The sequence below is a fragment of the Oncorhynchus clarkii genome, chromosome 12, assembly GCF_045791955.1.
Source record: "Oncorhynchus clarkii lewisi isolate Uvic-CL-2024 chromosome 12, UVic_Ocla_1.0, whole genome shotgun sequence".
Taxonomy (NCBI): domain Eukaryota; kingdom Metazoa; phylum Chordata; class Actinopteri; order Salmoniformes; family Salmonidae; genus Oncorhynchus; species Oncorhynchus clarkii.
Genome location: NC_092158.1, coordinates 42,264,278 through 42,282,200, shown reverse-complemented (window position 1 = coordinate 42,282,200; position 17,923 = coordinate 42,264,278). Strand labels below are relative to the sequence as shown.

Here is a 17,923-nt window from a genome sequence, read left to right as displayed (position 1 = left end):
CCTGTGGAATGTTGTCCCACTCTTCAAAGGAGAAATGCTCACTAACAGGGATGTAAACAAATTTGTGCAGAAACATTTAGAGAAATTAGCTTTTTGTGCATATGGAACATTTCTGGGATCAACACTTTACATGTTGCATTTATATTTTGGTTCAGTGTAAAAAAAAATTGTGTTGGGAAGGGTGTCAAACATTAACAATGGTATAGACACATTATATGAACTACAAGACCAAAAGTATGTGGACAACTGCTCGTTGAACATCATATTCCAAAATCATGGGCATTAATATGGAGTTGGTCCCCCGCTGGTCCCCTCCACTCTTAAGGGAATATCCAAATCCATTCATTTGAAAGGGTGTCCACATATTTTTGTGTATATATAGTGTATATTATACAAACATACTGGATGGTTAATGTATTCCACTCAAACAGTTGCAGAACCTTATGATCTTATACAAGTAGGTAAAACATACTTCTGTAGAATTAGTCATAGAACTGGTGTAAATGTGTGTTTCATCCTCCATCCTGTTCTCAGGACTCTGGAGTTCCTCATGAGGCACCTGTCCCAACTGGCCACCTTCAGCTACATCACCAACATGCACAGCAAGAACCTGGCCATCGTCTGGGCCCCCAACCTATTGAGGTCAGACAACGTCATGTTATTGTTCATATCTCACCAGTGTAATCAATAGTACTAGTACATATAGGTTGCTCTGAGTAACTGCAGTTGATCTTGTACTGAAAAGAGCTATGATATGACGATTTAGGAAACTAACAAATTCTTCCGCATGAAATTTCGTCAGCCGGTTATTGTCATGCAAAAGACTGCCGGTCTCACGGTAATTGACCGTTAATTAACATAAACATGTTTAGGATCTCCAGGCCTCCACACATACAAGCCGCTTGATGCACGCCTTTGGAACATCTACATTTAAAAGGATAATACATCCATTTAATAAACAGCGTCACAAATACCTCTTATTTGTTTTAGTCCAGTCTAAAGAAACATGATATGAGGAAAATGTATTTCAGAAGAACAGAATGAGTTGGCCTACTGTAGGCCTATGTTATTTGTCTTTAATTGTGAACAATACAAACCTTAGACTGTCTTAGAAATCAAAACATATATGGGGCTGCATGGTGCGACCTATAGGCTATTGATGATTTGAGAAAGTAGCAGAAAAAGCTTGAGGTCTGTTCCTTGCCTCAGGCTACACAGCTGTTCTCTCGTGATCATATTTTCACCCATCAGACTATTCTCAATAATCTTTACTAATATGTCAAATTTTGTTTTGATTTAGAATTGTCCATTATCAAATGGGCCAGAACATGTCATCTGTGTTGCACTTGAATAGTGAATGGAGGCCTCGCGTTTTGTAGGCTACTTCGGTTTTATAGCGGAGCATGTGCTTAATATGAGTAGCTGAAAAATAAAGAATAATCAACTTATTTCACTCCATGCATCAATCACTGTTGGTGGAGCATGCTCTCGCTGACTGACAGATGATATTACGCCCAGACTCTGTATGTCATGGGTTTTCCAACCTTGTTCCTGCAGCTACCCAGTGCTTCATTTGTGAAACCAAGTGAAATATGTATGGCAACATCGATAGTAACATGTTTTCGCAACAAAACATATTTCACTACACTTAACAGCCCCTTTGCATGTTTGAGAAAGGGATAAAGGAGAGCGAGAGGAGGAGATGAGATATTCTCATCAAGGTTAATTATGAAAAAATGCCCTATTACTAGGTTATTCAACTGCAAATATACTAATTGTAGGCTAACTGTAATCTGCACTGCACAATCAAGGAACCACCAGCATCGCCCAGGGCTTTAAGTTCTCGTCCAGAATCATGGATAGACATGTTGTCCTTCCAGTATGCATAATAATACAGTTCACACTCAAAGGTGATTTACTCAAATGTGTTGAATTTGGGAGTATAGCCTAGACCAGTTCTTAAATCAGTTGTTTTTCTGCCATGTGTAATATGCAGTACGCTATGTATTGCACAATCATCATTATAATTAAGATTTTTCCTTTTGGGCTCGGGCTCATAAGCCTATGCATTTGCATAAACTCTATGGGTGTTTTGAATGAATCATCACCTTAGAAAGGGCTGTCCGTTTCGTTGTGTTAGGCGTCGAAACAACATCCATGTTTTACACTGTTTCAACCCGCTGTTGAACTTCTTTCTTCAAATTGATCATCACAGTGAGGTTAGTTTTAAATGTATGATAGGACTACAGTTTTGATGAGATTTTTTGATTGCCTTTGCATTGATGTCAGAGCGGTTAGAGGGACAATAGAGCCCTGGATACCAGTCCATTAGGACCTGATGGTAGTTAGCAAGTTGGGTTCTACCCAAGCATGACCAGAGGGCATAAAAGGAGATGACCGTGACTCAACGGTCATGTGGAATTATACTGCGGTCATGACTGCTATTGTGGCAGTAGTACAGTCACCGCAACAGCCCTATGTGGAAGAATGAGTCATTAAAAAAAAGGTTGATCCCCAATGTCGTCTCCCCAGGTCCAAGCAGATAGAGTCGGCCTGCTTCAGCGGCACGGCAGCCTTCATGGAGGTCCGCATCCAGTCGGTGGTGGTGGAGTTCATACTGAACCACGTAGACGTCCTCTTCAGCCCCAAGCTCAGCTCGCTCATACGGGAGGGAGCAGGTACGCATGCCAACCTGTTGGGATGTCATCTATGCTCACAGTGCCACCGTGCTAACCAAACCTGGAGGATTATTTGTTATGCAGGATTTTGCTTGATTCTAATTAATGCCAGTGGTGCTTTTGTCATAGGGCAAGCAGAATCCACTTGACCCTCAATTTAGAAAAGTAGCTTACTCAGAACAATCACTTTTTAATGCAAGTAATTTGTCTCCTCCATAACAAAGTCGATATCCAAAGCATTCCTAGTCAATCACCAAATATTTCTGTAAAAAACAACGATAAGGCCTGCCCGGGTGGCGCAGTGGTCTAGGGCACTGCATTGCAGTGCTAGCTGTGCCACTAGAGACTCTGGGTTCAAGCCCAGGCTCTGTCGCAGCCGGATCGACCGGGAGGTCCATGGGGCGACGCACAATTGGCCTAGCGTCGTCCGGGTTAGGGAGGGTGTGGCCGGTAGGGATATCCTTGTCTCATCGCGCACTAGCAACTCCTGTGGCGTGCCGGGCGCAGTACACGCTAACCAGGTTGCCAGGTGCTCTGTGTTTCCTCCAACACATTGGTGCGGCTGGCTTCCGGGTTGGATGCGCGCTGTGTTAAGAAGTAGTGCGGCTTGGTTGGGTTGCGTTTCGGGGGACGCATGGCTTTCGACCTTAGTATCTCCCAAGCCCGTACGGGAGTTGTAGCGATGAGACAAGATAGTAACTACTAACAATTGGATACCACGAAATTGGGGAGAAAAGGGGGTTTAAAAAAAATTCACCTGCCTTACCCGGCAGGCCCGGAGAGCAAATCAAGTGCCCCTATTGGCCTACTGCCAATTCAATAGCTCAGATTACCGCATCGGCACAGTTTCTGCAAGCCATAGACTGTAAAAAGAATCCTCGAATGCACAGCGGTTGATACTGTGAGATTTAAAAATGTTTAAAACCATAAATAGAGAGAGAATACAGCAAAGTGCTGTGTTTTTTATGAGTAAGCTCATGTTTAAGTTGTTATTCAAGACTGCCAACACTTTTAAATGTCTTAAAATGCACGTTGCCCCACTTCCACTCACGCTACAACCAGCACTGCAGCTGCAATGAAAGAGTACAGCAAAGTGTTTCCACACGCTTGCGTTATTATTAGCGGCTTGTCTTTTTTAATATCCAGGAATATTTCACTTTCTAGTAACCACATGAATTGGTGCATGAGACAGAAATAATGCAGTGCGACTTGAGTTTCGCTATCAGCTGGAAGACTGTCTGTCCCCTTTTCTCAGCGGAGGAAGGGAGAGCTGATGGACAGTGAGTCGGGTGAGAGGCTGCGCCCTTCCTCCCCTCAGACTGACCATCAGATGCAGGCCGTCAGTCCAATAAAAAATTAATTAAAATATAATTATTATGCTTACTCAGCTATGCCTCACAAGTAATACAACAAATGATCTATTACCAGTCTGATCATATACCTAAAAATGTTATATAGATTCAAAATGGTCTGAGAAAAACAATGGCAGGGAAATTCAAGCATAGCCAATATGTAGTGATAATGTATTGGGCCTATAGCCTACTGTACAAACCTCATTGCTGCAGAACTGTTTTTAATTGGTTAATGTTGCATAGGATTATCATTTTTATTTTCTTTATCTGAGTGGTAGATCTCTGCTTGGATTTTGACTCCGAAAGTGATCTTGACTCAGTTAAGGTTGGTGGCTACTGGTGTACATGATGATCACTTCTCCCCTTCCCCTAGGACACAACTCGTTGTTGCGGCCCAAGTCCCTGCTGGTGTCGTCCCCCTCCACCAAGCTGCTGACCCTGGAGGAGGCCCAGGCCCGGACCCAGGCACAGATCAACTCCCCCGTCACGGCCGATAGCAAGTACATTGAGGTGGGGGAGGGTCCGGCTGCGCTGCAGGGCAAGTTCCACACCGTCATCGAGTTCCCTATGGAGAGGTATGAACAACCTGCGGCCCTGGTATCTTTCTAACGGCTGATGTTTATCCATGAGTTGTGAAGTATTGAAATGGTGGAGGCATAGATGAGATACAATACTTGGATGGAAATATCGTACCTTCAAACCATGAATGCATACAGTTACAGTGCATTCGCACCCCTTGACTTTTTCCTCATTTTGTTACATTACGGCCTTATTCTAAAATGTATTAAATAATGTTTTCCCCCTCATCAATCGCCACACAATAGCCTATTTTGACAAAGCTAAAACAGGCTTTTAGAAATGTTTGCAAATGTATTACAAGTAAAAAACAAATACCTTATTTATATAAGTATTCAGACCCTATGCTATGAGACTCGAAATTGATGTCAGGTGCATCCTGTTTCCATTGATCATTCTTGAGATGTTTCCACAACTTTATTGGAGTCCACCTATGGTATATTCAATTGATTGGACATGATTGGAAAGGCACACATCTGTCTATATAACGTCCCACAGTTAACAGTGCATGTCAGAGCAAAAACCAAGGAGTTGTCCGTCGAGCTCCAAGACAGGATTGTGTCGAGTCACAGATCTGGGGAACAGTACCAAAAAATGTCTGCAGCATTGAAGATCCCCAAGAACACAGTGGCCTCCATCATTCTTAAATGGAAGTTTGGAACCGCCAAGACTTTCAAGAGCTGGCCGCCCAACCAAACTGAGCAATCGGGGGAAAAGGGCTTTGCTCAGGGAGGTGACCAAGAACCCGATGGTCCTCCTGACAGAGCTCCAGAGTTCCTCTGTGGAGATGGGAGAACCTTCCAGAAGGACAACCATCTCTGCAGAACTCCACCAATCAGGCCTTCATGGTAGAGTGGCCAGACACTCTTCAGTAAAAGGCACATGACAGCCTGCTTGGAATTTTCCAAAAGGCACCTAAAGGACTCTCTGACCATGAGAAACAAGATTCAACTCTTTGGCCTGAATGCCAAGCGTCACGTCTGGAGCAAACTTGGCACCAACCCTACAATGAAGCATCGTGGTGGTGGCAGCATGCAGTGGGGATGTTTTTCAGTGGCAGATACTAGGAGACAAGTCTGGATCGAGGCAAAGATGAACGGAGAAATGTACAGAGAGATCCTTGATGAAAACCTGCTCCAGAGTGCTCAGGACCTCAAACTGGGGTGAAGGTTCACCTTCCAACAGGACAACAACCCTAAGCACACAGCCGAGACAACGCATGGAGTGGCTTTGGGACAAGTCTCTGAATGTCCTTGAGTGGCCCAGCCAGAGCCCGGACTTGAACCCGATCGAACATCTCTGGGGAGACGTGAAAATAGCTTTGCAGCAACATACCCCATCCAACCTTAGAGAGCTTGAGAGGATCTGCAGAGAAGAATAGGAGAAACTCGCCAAATACAGGTGTGCCAAGCTTGTAGAGCCATAACCAACAAGGCTCTATGCTGTAATCACTGCCAAAGGTCCTTCGACAAAGTACTGAGTCATGGGTCTGAATAATTATGTAAATGTGATATAAGTTTTGTATCTCTTTATAAATTAGCTAACATTTCTAAAAACGTGTTTTTGCTTTGTCATTATAGGGTATTGTGTGTACATTGATGAAGGGGAAAAAACAATTGAATCAATTTTAGAATTAGGCTGTAACGTAAGAAAATGTGGAAAAAGTCAATGGGTCTGAATACTTTCCGAAGGCACTGTACGTGGTTTCATATTATAAACAAGTGAGTCATGTTGTTTAGGCAACAATAACAAAAGGACACATGACTACTTGTTTCCCCAACTGAGTGTTCTGTCCATTCACCTCCAACAGGAAAAGGCCCCCCATCAAGTCCAAGAAGTCGCCGGTGGGAAACTGGCGCTCCTTCTTCAACCTGGGCAAGTCATCGTCTATGTCCAAGCGCAAGCTGCACCGCAACCCCAGCGAACCCAGTGAGCTCAAGGCCATGGCCCTGGCAGGTTAGATTCCCTTTCTTCTTCCCTCCCAAACACCAAGCCTTCACTCTCTGACCCTTCTCACAAATGTTACATTTGGTTGGAACGGAAACTAATTAATGTGAACTCATGCCTGTCTGTCTCATGTCCCAGGAGGCAGAGGGGACACGGGGACACTGCGATCGGCCAAAAGCGAGGAGTCGCTCACCTCGCTACACAACGTTGAAGGTAATGTATAATCTGACTTATCTCCACGCCACTCTGTATGCCTGATGGAGCCTGTTCCTCGGTGCAAGTCTGCTGTGGTCCAAGTAGTAATGTATTTGTATAGATAGTTTTTTCTAATAAAACATTTGTGACTTGTCTTTGAATTGATGAAGATTTCCCCCTGACTCCCGTAGGAGAGTCGAAGGTGTACCGTCCTCGGCGGCCCCGCTCCAGCAGCGATGCCCTCTCGGCTTCCTTCAACTGTGACCTGCTGGACAGCCACACCCGGCAGCACTGCAACTCCGATGACAATCTGGCCCAGAGCCACAGCGGGGGCGCCACCCGCGGCGGGGGGGACAGCGATGGGGACGACGGGCCCATCTATGTTCCAGCCCTGATTTCGCCCCCACGTTCAGCCGGCGAGGACGTGGACCTTAGCCCCCCAGACATCGGCATGGCCTCGTTGGACTTTGACCCCATGTCATTCCAGTGCAGCCTGCCCGACGGCTCCTTCTCCTTCCCCCTGGGGCTGAGCGATGTCGCTACGGGCACGACTGGTGAGGGCACCAGCCCGAAGAGGAGCCCCGGCAGCATTGACAACGGCTCGGCGCTCGTCTCTCCTTCCTTCCTGGGGAAGTTCGCCAACCCCTTCTTGTCGCCTGACCTCAGCCCGGCCACGGGAGAGAAAGCAGGGAGCAAGAAGCTGGTCTGCTCAGTGTCTTTCTCTGACAAACCCGTACAGGCTGTGTCCCCTAAAAGGTCAAAGTCGGACATTTTGGCTCCTCTGGCCATTTCGGAGCCGTTTGACATGGAGATTTCTAGTAGGCTTACAGAAAGCCATGGTGTTCCCCAGCCTTCTTCCCCTCCCTCGGGACTGCCCTGGGACTCTCCTCTGTTAATGGGCTCAGTGTTGCTGAGGACAGGGGAGCCGTCGCTGAGCGAGGCCTTTCAGATGGAGCTGCACTGTAAGCTCTCTGCCTTCGACATTGAGAGCCAAGACTCCACAGGGGAGGAGAGCACTGCCCAGCAACCTCCAGCAACCAATAGCGAGGAACAATTAGGTTAGTGGTGCATACAGCTGCTTCATTGCATACAGCTGCTTCTTTGCATACAGCTGCTACATTGCATACAGCTGCTTCTTTGCATACAGCTGCTACATTTTCACTTGATCACCTATCATGTTTTTTTTTTATGTTAAAGAGAGAGTTCACCCAAATTACTAAATTATATAGTAGTTTCCTTTCCCTGTAAGGAAACCAATATATAATTTAGGTGAACTGTCCATTTCAACTGTCCATTTCTCTTTACAGTATAAGGCCTTTGTTTAATTATGCTTTGATTGACAATGCCTGTTTCGTTTCTAGGTTTAGTTTCCCCGCCTCATGCCTTTAACACCTTGCATGGATTTCAGCTCAGAGAAATCTTTCCACATGATGCCGCCAGAGCGCCAGGCTTAACTCTTCCCCCTCTCTCCTACTCTTGAAGACCAAGCCTGCCTTTTTTCTTTTTATTCCCCTCAAACGCACTTTCTCTTCTCTCTGTCCTCACACTGCAGTTCCCTTCTGTTTTTGTCCCCCTCCCAGGAGCCGTAGCTAGTCTGGACTCTCCAAAAGCCTCCCCCAGCCCTCTCAGCTCCTCCTCTGTGTCCCTCCTCCCTCCCCCGCCCCATCCGAAGAACGCCGCCCGCATGTTGGCCCTGGCCCTGGCAGAGTCCGCCCAGCAGGCCTCTATCCTGACCCAGAAGAGGCCCTCCCAGTCCCAGCCCCCCACGCCAGTGTCCCCCATTAGACCCCTGGAGCCCTCACACTCCCTGGACTGGCCCCCTCCCCCAGCTCTGCGCCCTCAGACGTCCCTCGAGGAGGGACCCAGGGCAGGAGAAGCCCAGACCCCAACCTTAACCCCCACCACCCCAAACCTTGCCCCTTCCTCCCCTCACCCTTCCACCACCCCTACTGACAAACAGCCTTGCCAGTCAGTGAGCCATGAGTCCATCAGTATGTCCACCAGTGCAAAGTTCCCCTCCACTTCTCCCGGAGCCAACCAGGATATTGATTTCACCCTACCGGCTTCCCCCCACCACCAGTGTACCACCACTCCCTACTGCCCTCCAGCCCATGTGTCCCCCACTCTGAGGAGTCCAGACAGGCAGCAGCCCGCCATGGGCCAGGTAGCGGTCAGCAGCACTGGATTCTCCACCACCACTCCCAGGAGCAAGGAGACGGGTGTCCTGCCACAGCCTGCTCCTGAGGTAAATTGGCGAAAATGTGTCATATTTGCAGAATATCTTTGATAAAGTGACTATATAGCCAACTGGAATTGTTTTTGGTTCATTTTCAGGTCCATGTAGATGAGGTCGTCTGGTCGCCATCTCCGAAACCGTCAGAGCAGCGAGTTGCAGTTTCACAGCCTCAAATACAGTTCCATACTCATCCACAGGCCCAGCCACAGTCCCAGCCTCATCCCCAGCCCCACTCCCATCCCCAGCCTAACGCCAGAGTGGTCCCCACCCCATCCGAGCCAGTGGAGAGACCATGGGAGGCCATAAAGCCAGTTCAGCCCCGCGCGGAGCCTGTGACCCACGCCCATGGGCCCACGCCGCCAGCGCCTCCCGTCCGCTCCATTGAGAGCAAATTGGCAACTGCCGCCCTCAGCCACACAGAGGCCGCCAACCCCGCCATCTTCCACAACATCCTGACAGAGGCCTCCATGCCTGAGGCCCTCGCCCAACCTCACCCTCCCCCGCGTAAGTCTTCCACCCAGCAGTCAGCCTACCTGTACCACACCAAGGGAGTGGCCGCCTTACTGGAACCTCCCGGGGAGGCCTACTACCACCAACGGGCCATTCCCGTGGGGCAGCCTTCGTACCACTACCGGCCAGACAGTGTTCCCCCACACCTCTCCTACGCATCAAAGTCGGAGCCCCAGATACCTTACAGTGCCCGCACGGACCACCGCTACAACACCATAGCTCACCCCAGGTCCTGCCACCAGTCAATGAAGCATCACGGGCCCCCCAGGGGTGGCGAGTACATATCACCCAGCCCGGGACACCACGGCCAGGGCTATGGACCCATGGAGGGAGCTCCGGTCTACCCCACTATCCGAAGGGTGCACTCGCTCCACGTGCCCTCAGCAATCCGCTCGGTGCCCATCCAGCGGACCGAGGTGCCTCCCGACGACGAGTTATTCTACTACCAGCGGCCCGTCTACCAGTGCAATACCTACCAGCAGCCGCCGCAACAGTCCTCGCAGGCTGACTACCACGTCACCCAACTCCAGCCTTACTTTGAGAATGGCCGGGTGCAGTACCGTTACAGCCCCTATTCGCCTGGCGCCAACCCGCTGGACGCCCCTTACTACGACGTGGACCCCTACGGGACCATCCGGCTGAGGCACTTCCACTCGTTCAGCAGTCGGGACCTGGGCCCCACCCTCAGCCGGTCGGGGGGCAAGGCGGGCGGCTACCACTACCTGTCCCGCCACATCCTCCCGCCGGGGAAGGAGCACAGCTTTGTCAGCAGAGACATGCCCCCGGGCCATGGCTCAAAGGGAGCCGCCGTCTACTTCGCATGGAACCCAGAGGACTCGGAAAGGCTCCGGATGCACTCCATCCACAGAGAGAGCCGGGCCAGGCAGAAGGTCAAGGGACCTGTCATGTCTCAGTATGACAACGTGGGCCTGTTCATGCCTGGCGACCTGGGAGCGTACGAAACTCTACACCTGCGCAGTAAGTCGGACCCCGGCAAAGCCATGCTGATGACTGTCGAGGGTAAAGACGGGCGCTACGGAGTACCGCCAGGCTCCCAGCACGCTCCCCGACACCTTGTGTCTGACCCCGACGTCCTCATGTACATGGAGACGGAGAAGCACTGTCAGGGAAATGGCACCGGGGACAAACATGGCAACTCCAGGACCTGCCAGGTCTCCCACTCGCACCAAGCCCAACACCCACCCCGTTACCAGGCCCATCAGCAGGACCCCGGGGACGGAGCTCGGAGCTTCCAACCTCGCTACGAACAGCCCGATCCAGACCGCCACCAGAACCGGTCCAAAACCCCCAGTAGTTACCAGGACAATGATGACCACCAACACCAGTCGGCCCCCGTCAAAGCGCAGGCCCCTCCCAAGCCCGAGCGGTCGCACAGCATCCGAGAGCGCCAGCAGCAGCACTATAGCCAAGCTGCCACTTCCGAACCAGACAGAGACCACTCATACCAGCCCCACGGTGGGCAGCAGAGACACAGCACCATGGCGATACAGTCCCACTACGACAACCTGGATGATTACCACCCAACAGCAATACCTCAGCCACAGGCCCCCATGCCAAACCCCCACGGGGTCTCCTCTGCTTCTTTCCCCACCAACCCTGGCTTCACGGGCAGCCACAACAACCGAGCGTACTCCACTGCCTTGGGCCAGGGCGCCTTCATCCCAGCGGAACTGGCCCTGCAGAGGCCCGAGACAGAAATACACGCTGAATGAAGAAGAGACTTGTAAAAAAAATGTGCAGGTTTTAGTAAGCAATGAAGTGACTCAGCTGGAGATTAAAATGTTCCACAGCCTCTGCAGGACAGTGGACTGTCGTCAGAACCTTTCTCATTATTTTTCTCTATATTTTTTATGAATTGTAAAGGAAAATAAGATACTTTTTAGAGAATGTACCATACTTTCTTCAATTGTTCTAAGAAACCACGCGGTCGTAACTCATTGAAATGGTGGATGATCATAGAAATGTATATGATATAAGCGAAAGGTCCAAGAAACCAGAAAATATGTGTACAAAGAAGAACTACTGGTAAAAAGGGATTTGTTTTATTTTTGTTTCCAGTTTTGTTTTGACTGGGGAGATATGAGCATAACAGGGATGAAGGTTTGCATTTTAGAAATGCATGTTATCTCCAATCTCTTGTTTACCATTGATATCCATTGTGTACCTTCTGGATGTTTCAGTACAAGTTCTCGAGGGAGGAAATCTGTGTAAGTCATCGTGCCCTCCCTCCTGTTTCTGTATACATAAGGCGTTACAGTATGTTCACTTTCAGTCTTCAAGAATCTCGGATTTGGGGTTGGGGCCCAGCAGTACAAAGTGAGTTCTAGAATTAGACAGGGTACTTTCACCTGGTACTGTACATTAAATTATGTTCATATTTTATTTGCTTTGTGATTGTGTGTTTTTGCTATAAAACGGAGTGAATTGAATTATAATGGAATGTTTTGGAACCCAGATTTGTTCTTCATTGCAAGAGGGACCAAACATTGAGTATTTTTGGCCATGAAAGCATTCCTGCACATGTATGGGTTGATGACCGGGTGTGAGAATGACAACATTACCTTGGGAGGTGTAACAGAGTAATTCTTAAAATGTGTTTAGTTATAGTCTTGTTTTTTTCTGCCAATTTCAAAGGACTTGAATGGACTGAACAACTTAATAAAATTATAAAAAATGATATTGTACAACACTTCACACAAATGTAAATGCTTGGTCAGCCCTTGAGCAGGTTGAATTCACTCCAGCAAATACATTTTGAAATAAATGTACATACTAATTTTCATAGTATGTGAAAAAGATGGTTATTATGTTCCAAGAGAAGTAAACCATAATTTAATTTGAATGGACAAATGTTTGGGACCATTTAAGGAAATGTGGATGAACTAGTCAGTAATTAGTCAGTAGCCAGTCAAATTGGCAGAGGATTCAGATTCATCTCATTCAATTTCAAATGCAGGTCATATTTGCATTTGAAAACCTTCGACTATATTTCAGTTGTAACGCCCATTGGCTTGTGAAGGTACTGTTCTATTTTGCCTTATGGTCCCTACCTGTTTAAACGGAATACTCCCAGATGTCCCTCCTTTGTTGTGGGGCACAGTAAGTGGCTAAATAACCACCTAGTTGTGTTTGAATGTAAAAACATCTCTTGTCTCAGTAACTGGAGAGTTATGCTGTTGGATATAACAAATAAAATTATTCAGGAAATAACAATGAAAATGTCTGTCAGTGGGTTATTTTGTTAAATTGTAGTGTTGAATGCTACTTTGAGACCCTGAGCCTTTGTCATAAACAAATAGTATTTTTCATAACACAAAGCTCCCTGAGATGTCTTGACATGTTAAACACTTCAAAAATGTACAGTAGTTAGTCAGTGAAATTTCCCTCTTAGATGCCAGAGGCAAGGAGCCAATTACATGAGTATGTATTTGTGACATGCATTGCCTTTGACTAGAGAGAAAAAAAAGTTGACATATGAAATGTTGTTTATTTTTGCTTCATTGAATATACTCAGTTTTCAGACTTTCTGTCGGGCCAATAAGAAAATCTACAAATAGTCTAAGGATGCTTCAATACAGGATCAGTTATTGAACTGCGAAACAAATTGTGGGTTTGAGAGAGATTCCTTCTACATGAATGAGAATATCACAATGACTTTCTTTTGACCATTATAAGAGGAAATTCCAGATGAGTTCAACCACAGGTACATTGGATTGGGCACCGTATCCATTCACGGAGTGTCTAAGTCCCAGTGTTAGGTGTATTCTCGTGCAGACTCTGTAGAGCCAAATCTGACCACTTCATTTCTTGTTCTTTCACAGACTCTGTTGATCCTCCATTATCTTGCTCAGCTTCAGGCAGTTCGCTCTGCAGGAAAAAATAAAAGTATTAACCACATGAGAGCAAACTAGACTGAACAAAAATATAAATATGTAAAGTGTTGGTCCCATGTTTCATGAGCTCAATTTTTTTTTTTAAATCACAGATGCACAAAAAGTGTATTTCTCTCAAATGTTGTGCACAAATTTGTTCACATAGCTGTTAGTGAGAATTCTGCTTGGCCAAGAATGCATATAATGACGCTGATTTAAACACAGGTGCACCTTGTGCTGGGGACAATAAAAAGCCACTCTAAAATGTACAGTTTTGTCGGAGCGTGCAATTGGCATGTCCGCCAGAGAATTGAATGTTAATTTCTTTACCATAAGCCATCGTCGTTTTAGAGAGTTTGGCAGTATATCCAACAGGCCTCACAACCGCAAACCATGTGTATTGCGTCGCATGGGTGAATGATTTGCTGATGTCAACATTGTGAACAGATTGCCCCATGGCAGCGGTGGGGTTATGGTATGGGCAGGCAACACATTTGCATTATATTGATGACAATTTGAATGTACAAAAATACTGAGATCCTGAGGCCCATTTTTTAGGAAGGGGTATCTGTGACCAACAAATGCATCTCTGTATTCCCAGTCATGTGAAATCCATAGTTTAGGGCCTAATGAATTTATTTCAATTGACTGTTTTCCTCATATGAACTAACTCAGTAAAATCTGTGCAATTGTTGCGTAATTTTTTCCAGTATAGTAATATTCAGTGGAGGCTGCTGAAGGGAGGACGGCTCATAGTAATGGCTGGAACGGATAGAATGGCATCAAACCATGTATATGATAATATTCCGCTCCAGCCATTAACATGCCACCAACCACCTGTGGTAGTGTTGTCCAGTTTTATACAGAAGTATGAGTATCAGGCATAAGTAATTTTATTCAGAAACATATTTCTGAAACCATGTAAAAGAAGACTCATGCCAAAGGCATTTCCTCTATTTGATTCCACCAGGGAGAGAAGAGAACCAGCCAGCTACAACAGTGAGCAGATTAAAGGTATGTATGAGACTGGTACTAGATGGCAAGTCTGAATGTCTCGTATTTCTACCTGGTCTCAGAGCATTTTGTATTCTGTACGTACATCTAAAACTCCACTTAGTAATGTGTGTGTTACGAATTCAAATTTGTTGTGGCTGATGTTGATTCAAAAGCGCAAGCTTTGGGTTGTTAGAGTAACCATACCAAACGTAACACTAATTTGGTTGTCCCGGATATTTACTGTTACATTTAGTCTGAGGCCAGGCAGTGAGCTGGTTTTTATATCTGTATTTTCTCCGAAGTTCCATCTGCAACATGAATCATACGTTTATAAATCGCCAGTGCCGTTAAACGTTTACCCCATCTATAATCCATCCTAAACTAGAATCCTGTATTGAAGATATGTTACTAGTTAGATCTGGATATTTGGCAGAGCTGATATAAATGTGAGGGTGCAAATTATTAAAAAGGGCTATGGCGCGTGTAACCACACAACACAGTGCTTTCTAGCTATATAACGTAAGCTTGTTTAGTGTTGTCCAAATGTTATTTTTGGGCTTCAGACATCAGCGATTTTGATTTGCCATCAAATAGCTAATACATTTTTGATGCTGCCATCATCATTCATTTCCCGAATTATATATATGAGTGAGACCGTTTTAGAAGCTAAATTACCAACGTTATATCATGTAGCAGTTATCAAGTTAGCTAATCCTCATCTACAGCATAAACATTGTTTAAAGGGTTTTACATACCAATGGGATAGTGACATCTTCATAAGGTAGACGGTCTTCCCTCCAAGCATCATCTGTAAGGTCAAGAACCCTGCCATCTCTTTGAACTTCACTGTCCATCTCTGGATGTTTTGGTTGCCTGCTAGTAGTGCTAGCTAGGTGTGAAGATGGCACAATTCAGTATCCTTGTTTGTTGTGGTGGTTTAACCGTAGAAAAGTAGTCTGGTGTGGCAAGTAAGAAGTCTCAATATAGGCTTATGAAGCTAATTTACTTCCCAAAATATGTAATGTAAACACAATACCCTACCCAAACAATAAAGCCTTGCAAAAATCCTTAAAACCTGCGATTCAAATGAGTCGCAGTATTTTGACGTCATATTCTTCGGGAGGGGGATAAGTGCCGAGTTCACGGGGTTTCCACTAGATAGCACAGCCACAAAGTACAAATTAGCTTCACAGGTTTGCTTTTAGGGCTGATGTGTGCCGCATTCAACCAGTTCAAGTCAAACATATTAAGACTTTCCAAGTTCCGACTAGCACTAGAACGCAGTTGAGCAACATTCAAATTATTGAATGGTTGTGTCGCAACTGTTCATGAATCAAATGCAGCAAATGCCTTCTAGTGATAGGACGTTCGCGAACGAACTGCGCTTTTTGGACGGCTCTTCATGTTAAATGGTAGGAACCGAATCGCATCGGTAAAAAAAAAAATCGTTAATTTGACTCCTGATTTGCATACTGTACCTATGTTTTTTTGACATTCAAACGACGATTATCTGCAAATAAGTTACAGAATCATTATCTGAAGATGGTGAATCCTCACTGCAGAAACAATAAATAGTGGGGAGAGCACAGAACCGGTCCCAGCCTTCTGCCGCCAAAGGAAGGAGCAAAAAAAAACTAATTGAAGTTAGGTTCTGAATTAAATGTGAAAGGGTATTGTCTGGACGTTGAAAATGCTTATTTTCCGGACGTTGAAAAATACGTATTTTCCGGATATTGAAATCAGGTTCATTTTCGGTTCTGAATGAAAGTTGAAAATATGTATACTCAGCAACAACAACAAAAACGTCCTCTCACTCTCAACTGCTTGTATTTTCAGCAAACTTAACATGTATAAATATTTGTATGAACATAACAAGATTCAACAACTGAGACACAAACTGAACAAGTTTCACAGACATGTGACTAACTTAAATTTAATAATGTGTCCCTGAACAAAGGTGGGGTCAAAATCAAAAGGAACAGTCAGTATCTGGTGTGGCCACCAGCTGCATTAAGTACTGCAGTGCATCTCCTCCTCATGGACTGCACCAGATTTGCCAGTTCTTGTGGTGAGATGTTACCCCACTATTCCACCAAGGCACTAGCAAGTTCCTGGACATTCCTGTAGGAATGGTCCTAGCCCTCACCCTCCGATCCAATAGGTCCCAGACGAGCCCGGATCTCAATCTCATTAGGCACTTCGCTGGCCATGGCAGAACACTGACATTCCTGTCTTGCAGGAAATCACGCACAGAACGAGCAGTATGGCTGGTGGCATTGTCATGCTGGAGGGTCATGTCGGATGAGCCTGCAGGAAGGGTACCACATGAGGGAGGAGGATTGCCTGCAATGACAACAAGCTCAGTCCGATGATGCTGTGACACCACCCCAGACCTTGACAGACCCTCCACCTCCAAATCGATCCCGCTCCAGAGTACAGACCTCGGTGTAACGCTCATTCCTTTGACAATAAACTCGAATCCGACCATCACCCCTGGTGAGAAACCGCGACTCGTCAGTGAAGAGCACTTTTTGCCAGTGCTGTCTGGTCCAGCGACGGTGGGTTTGTGCCCATAGGCGACGTTGTTGCCGTTGATATCTGGTGAAGACCTGCCTTACAACAGGCCTACAGGCCCTCAGGCCAGCCTCTCTCAGCCTATTGCACACAGTCTGAGTACTGATGGAGGGATTGTGTGTTCCTGGTGTAACTCGGGCAGTTTTTGCCATTCTGTACCTGTCCCTGCAGGTGTGATGTTCGGATGTACCGATCCTGTGCAGGTGTTATTACACGTGGTCTGCCACTGCGAGGACGATCAGATGTCTGTCCTGTCTCCCTGTAGCGCTGTCTTAGGCGTCTCACAGTACAGACATTGCAATTTATTGCCCTGGCCACATCTGCAGTCCTCATGCCTACTTGCAGCATGCCTAAGGCACGTTCACGCAGATGAGCAGGGACCCTGGGTATCTTTCTTTTGGTGTTTTTCAGAGTCAGTAGAAAGTCCTCTTCACTGTCCTAAGTTTTCATAACTGTGACCTTAATTGCCTACCATCTGTAAGTTGTTAGTGTCTCAACAGCCGTTCCACAGGTGCATGTTCGTTAATTGTTTATAATTCATTGAACAAGCATGGGAAATAGTGTTTTAAGTCCTTTACAAGTGAAGATCTGTGAAGTTATTTGGATTTTTCCGAATTATCTTTTAAAGACAGTGTCCTGAAAAAGCTAAGTATATTTTAGATGTTTAAAATATGTATTATCCAGATGTTGAAATCAGGCTAATTTCTGGTTCTGAGTTCAAGTTGAAAATAAGTCATTAGTAGACGTCTATTTTTGGGACAAATCAAGGCTGGAAAAACATTGTCCAAGGAAGTGGAAATCAAGGCCAGTCCGGACCTGCACCAAAAGAAGACGTCCAAAGGCGTCAGGGTCAGTCCATGCTTACTGAGTTGTAGCCTACAGTGTTGCCTGAAATTGAATTTTATGAATGCCCATCTATCAAATGTTATTGGTCACATACACATGTTTAGCGATGTTAATGTGGGT

At 46.2% G+C, this 17,923-nt stretch overlaps 2 protein-coding genes across 7 annotated transcripts in view; one reads left to right on the top strand and one right to left on the bottom strand.

Moving 5' to 3' along the window:
- The window catches only part of LOC139423207 (Rho GTPase activating protein 32b), a 210,845-nt gene extending 198,117 nt beyond the window's left edge, over nt 1-12,728 (top strand). For all 6 annotated transcript variants that reach the window (XM_071174949.1, XM_071174950.1, XM_071174951.1 and 3 more), the window contains 8 exons: nt 535-642; nt 2,533-2,678; nt 4,404-4,605; nt 6,417-6,562; nt 6,692-6,766; nt 6,940-7,806; nt 8,329-8,993; nt 9,083-12,728. In XM_071174949.1, coding sequence (XP_071031050.1) covers nt 535-642; nt 2,533-2,678; nt 4,404-4,605; nt 6,417-6,562; nt 6,692-6,766; nt 6,940-7,806; nt 8,329-8,993; nt 9,083-11,227 — 4,354 coding nt within the window. In that variant the 3' untranslated portion in view covers nt 11,228-12,728. The remainder of the gene's footprint in view (nt 1-534; nt 643-2,532; nt 2,679-4,403; nt 4,606-6,416; nt 6,563-6,691; nt 6,767-6,939; nt 7,807-8,328; nt 8,994-9,082) is intronic.
- Nucleotides 12,729-12,982: 254 nt separating this feature from the next.
- On the bottom strand, nt 12,983-15,512 carry LOC139423211 (anaphase promoting complex subunit 13). The gene is made up of 2 exons (XM_071174967.1): nt 15,139-15,512; nt 12,983-13,382 (listed from the first exon to the last, which is right to left on the bottom strand). Exons 1-2 carry the CDS (start codon nt 15,235-15,237, stop codon nt 13,257-13,259), a joined length of 225 nt encoding a protein of 74 aa, XP_071031068.1. The 5' UTR covers nt 15,238-15,512; the 3' UTR covers nt 12,983-13,256.
- Nucleotides 15,513-17,923: the final 2,411 nt, after the last annotated feature.

Excerpts from the sequence above, each read along its gene's own strand:
- LOC139423211 (XM_071174967.1), bottom strand. The coding sequence starts at position 15,237 with ATGGACAGTGAAGTTCAAAGAGATGGCAGGGTTCTTGACCTTACAGAT. Across the intron at positions 13,383-15,138 it reads AAGATGTCACTATCCCATTG|AGCGAACTGCCTGAAGCTGA; the intron begins GTATGTAAAACC and ends TTTTTCCTGCAG.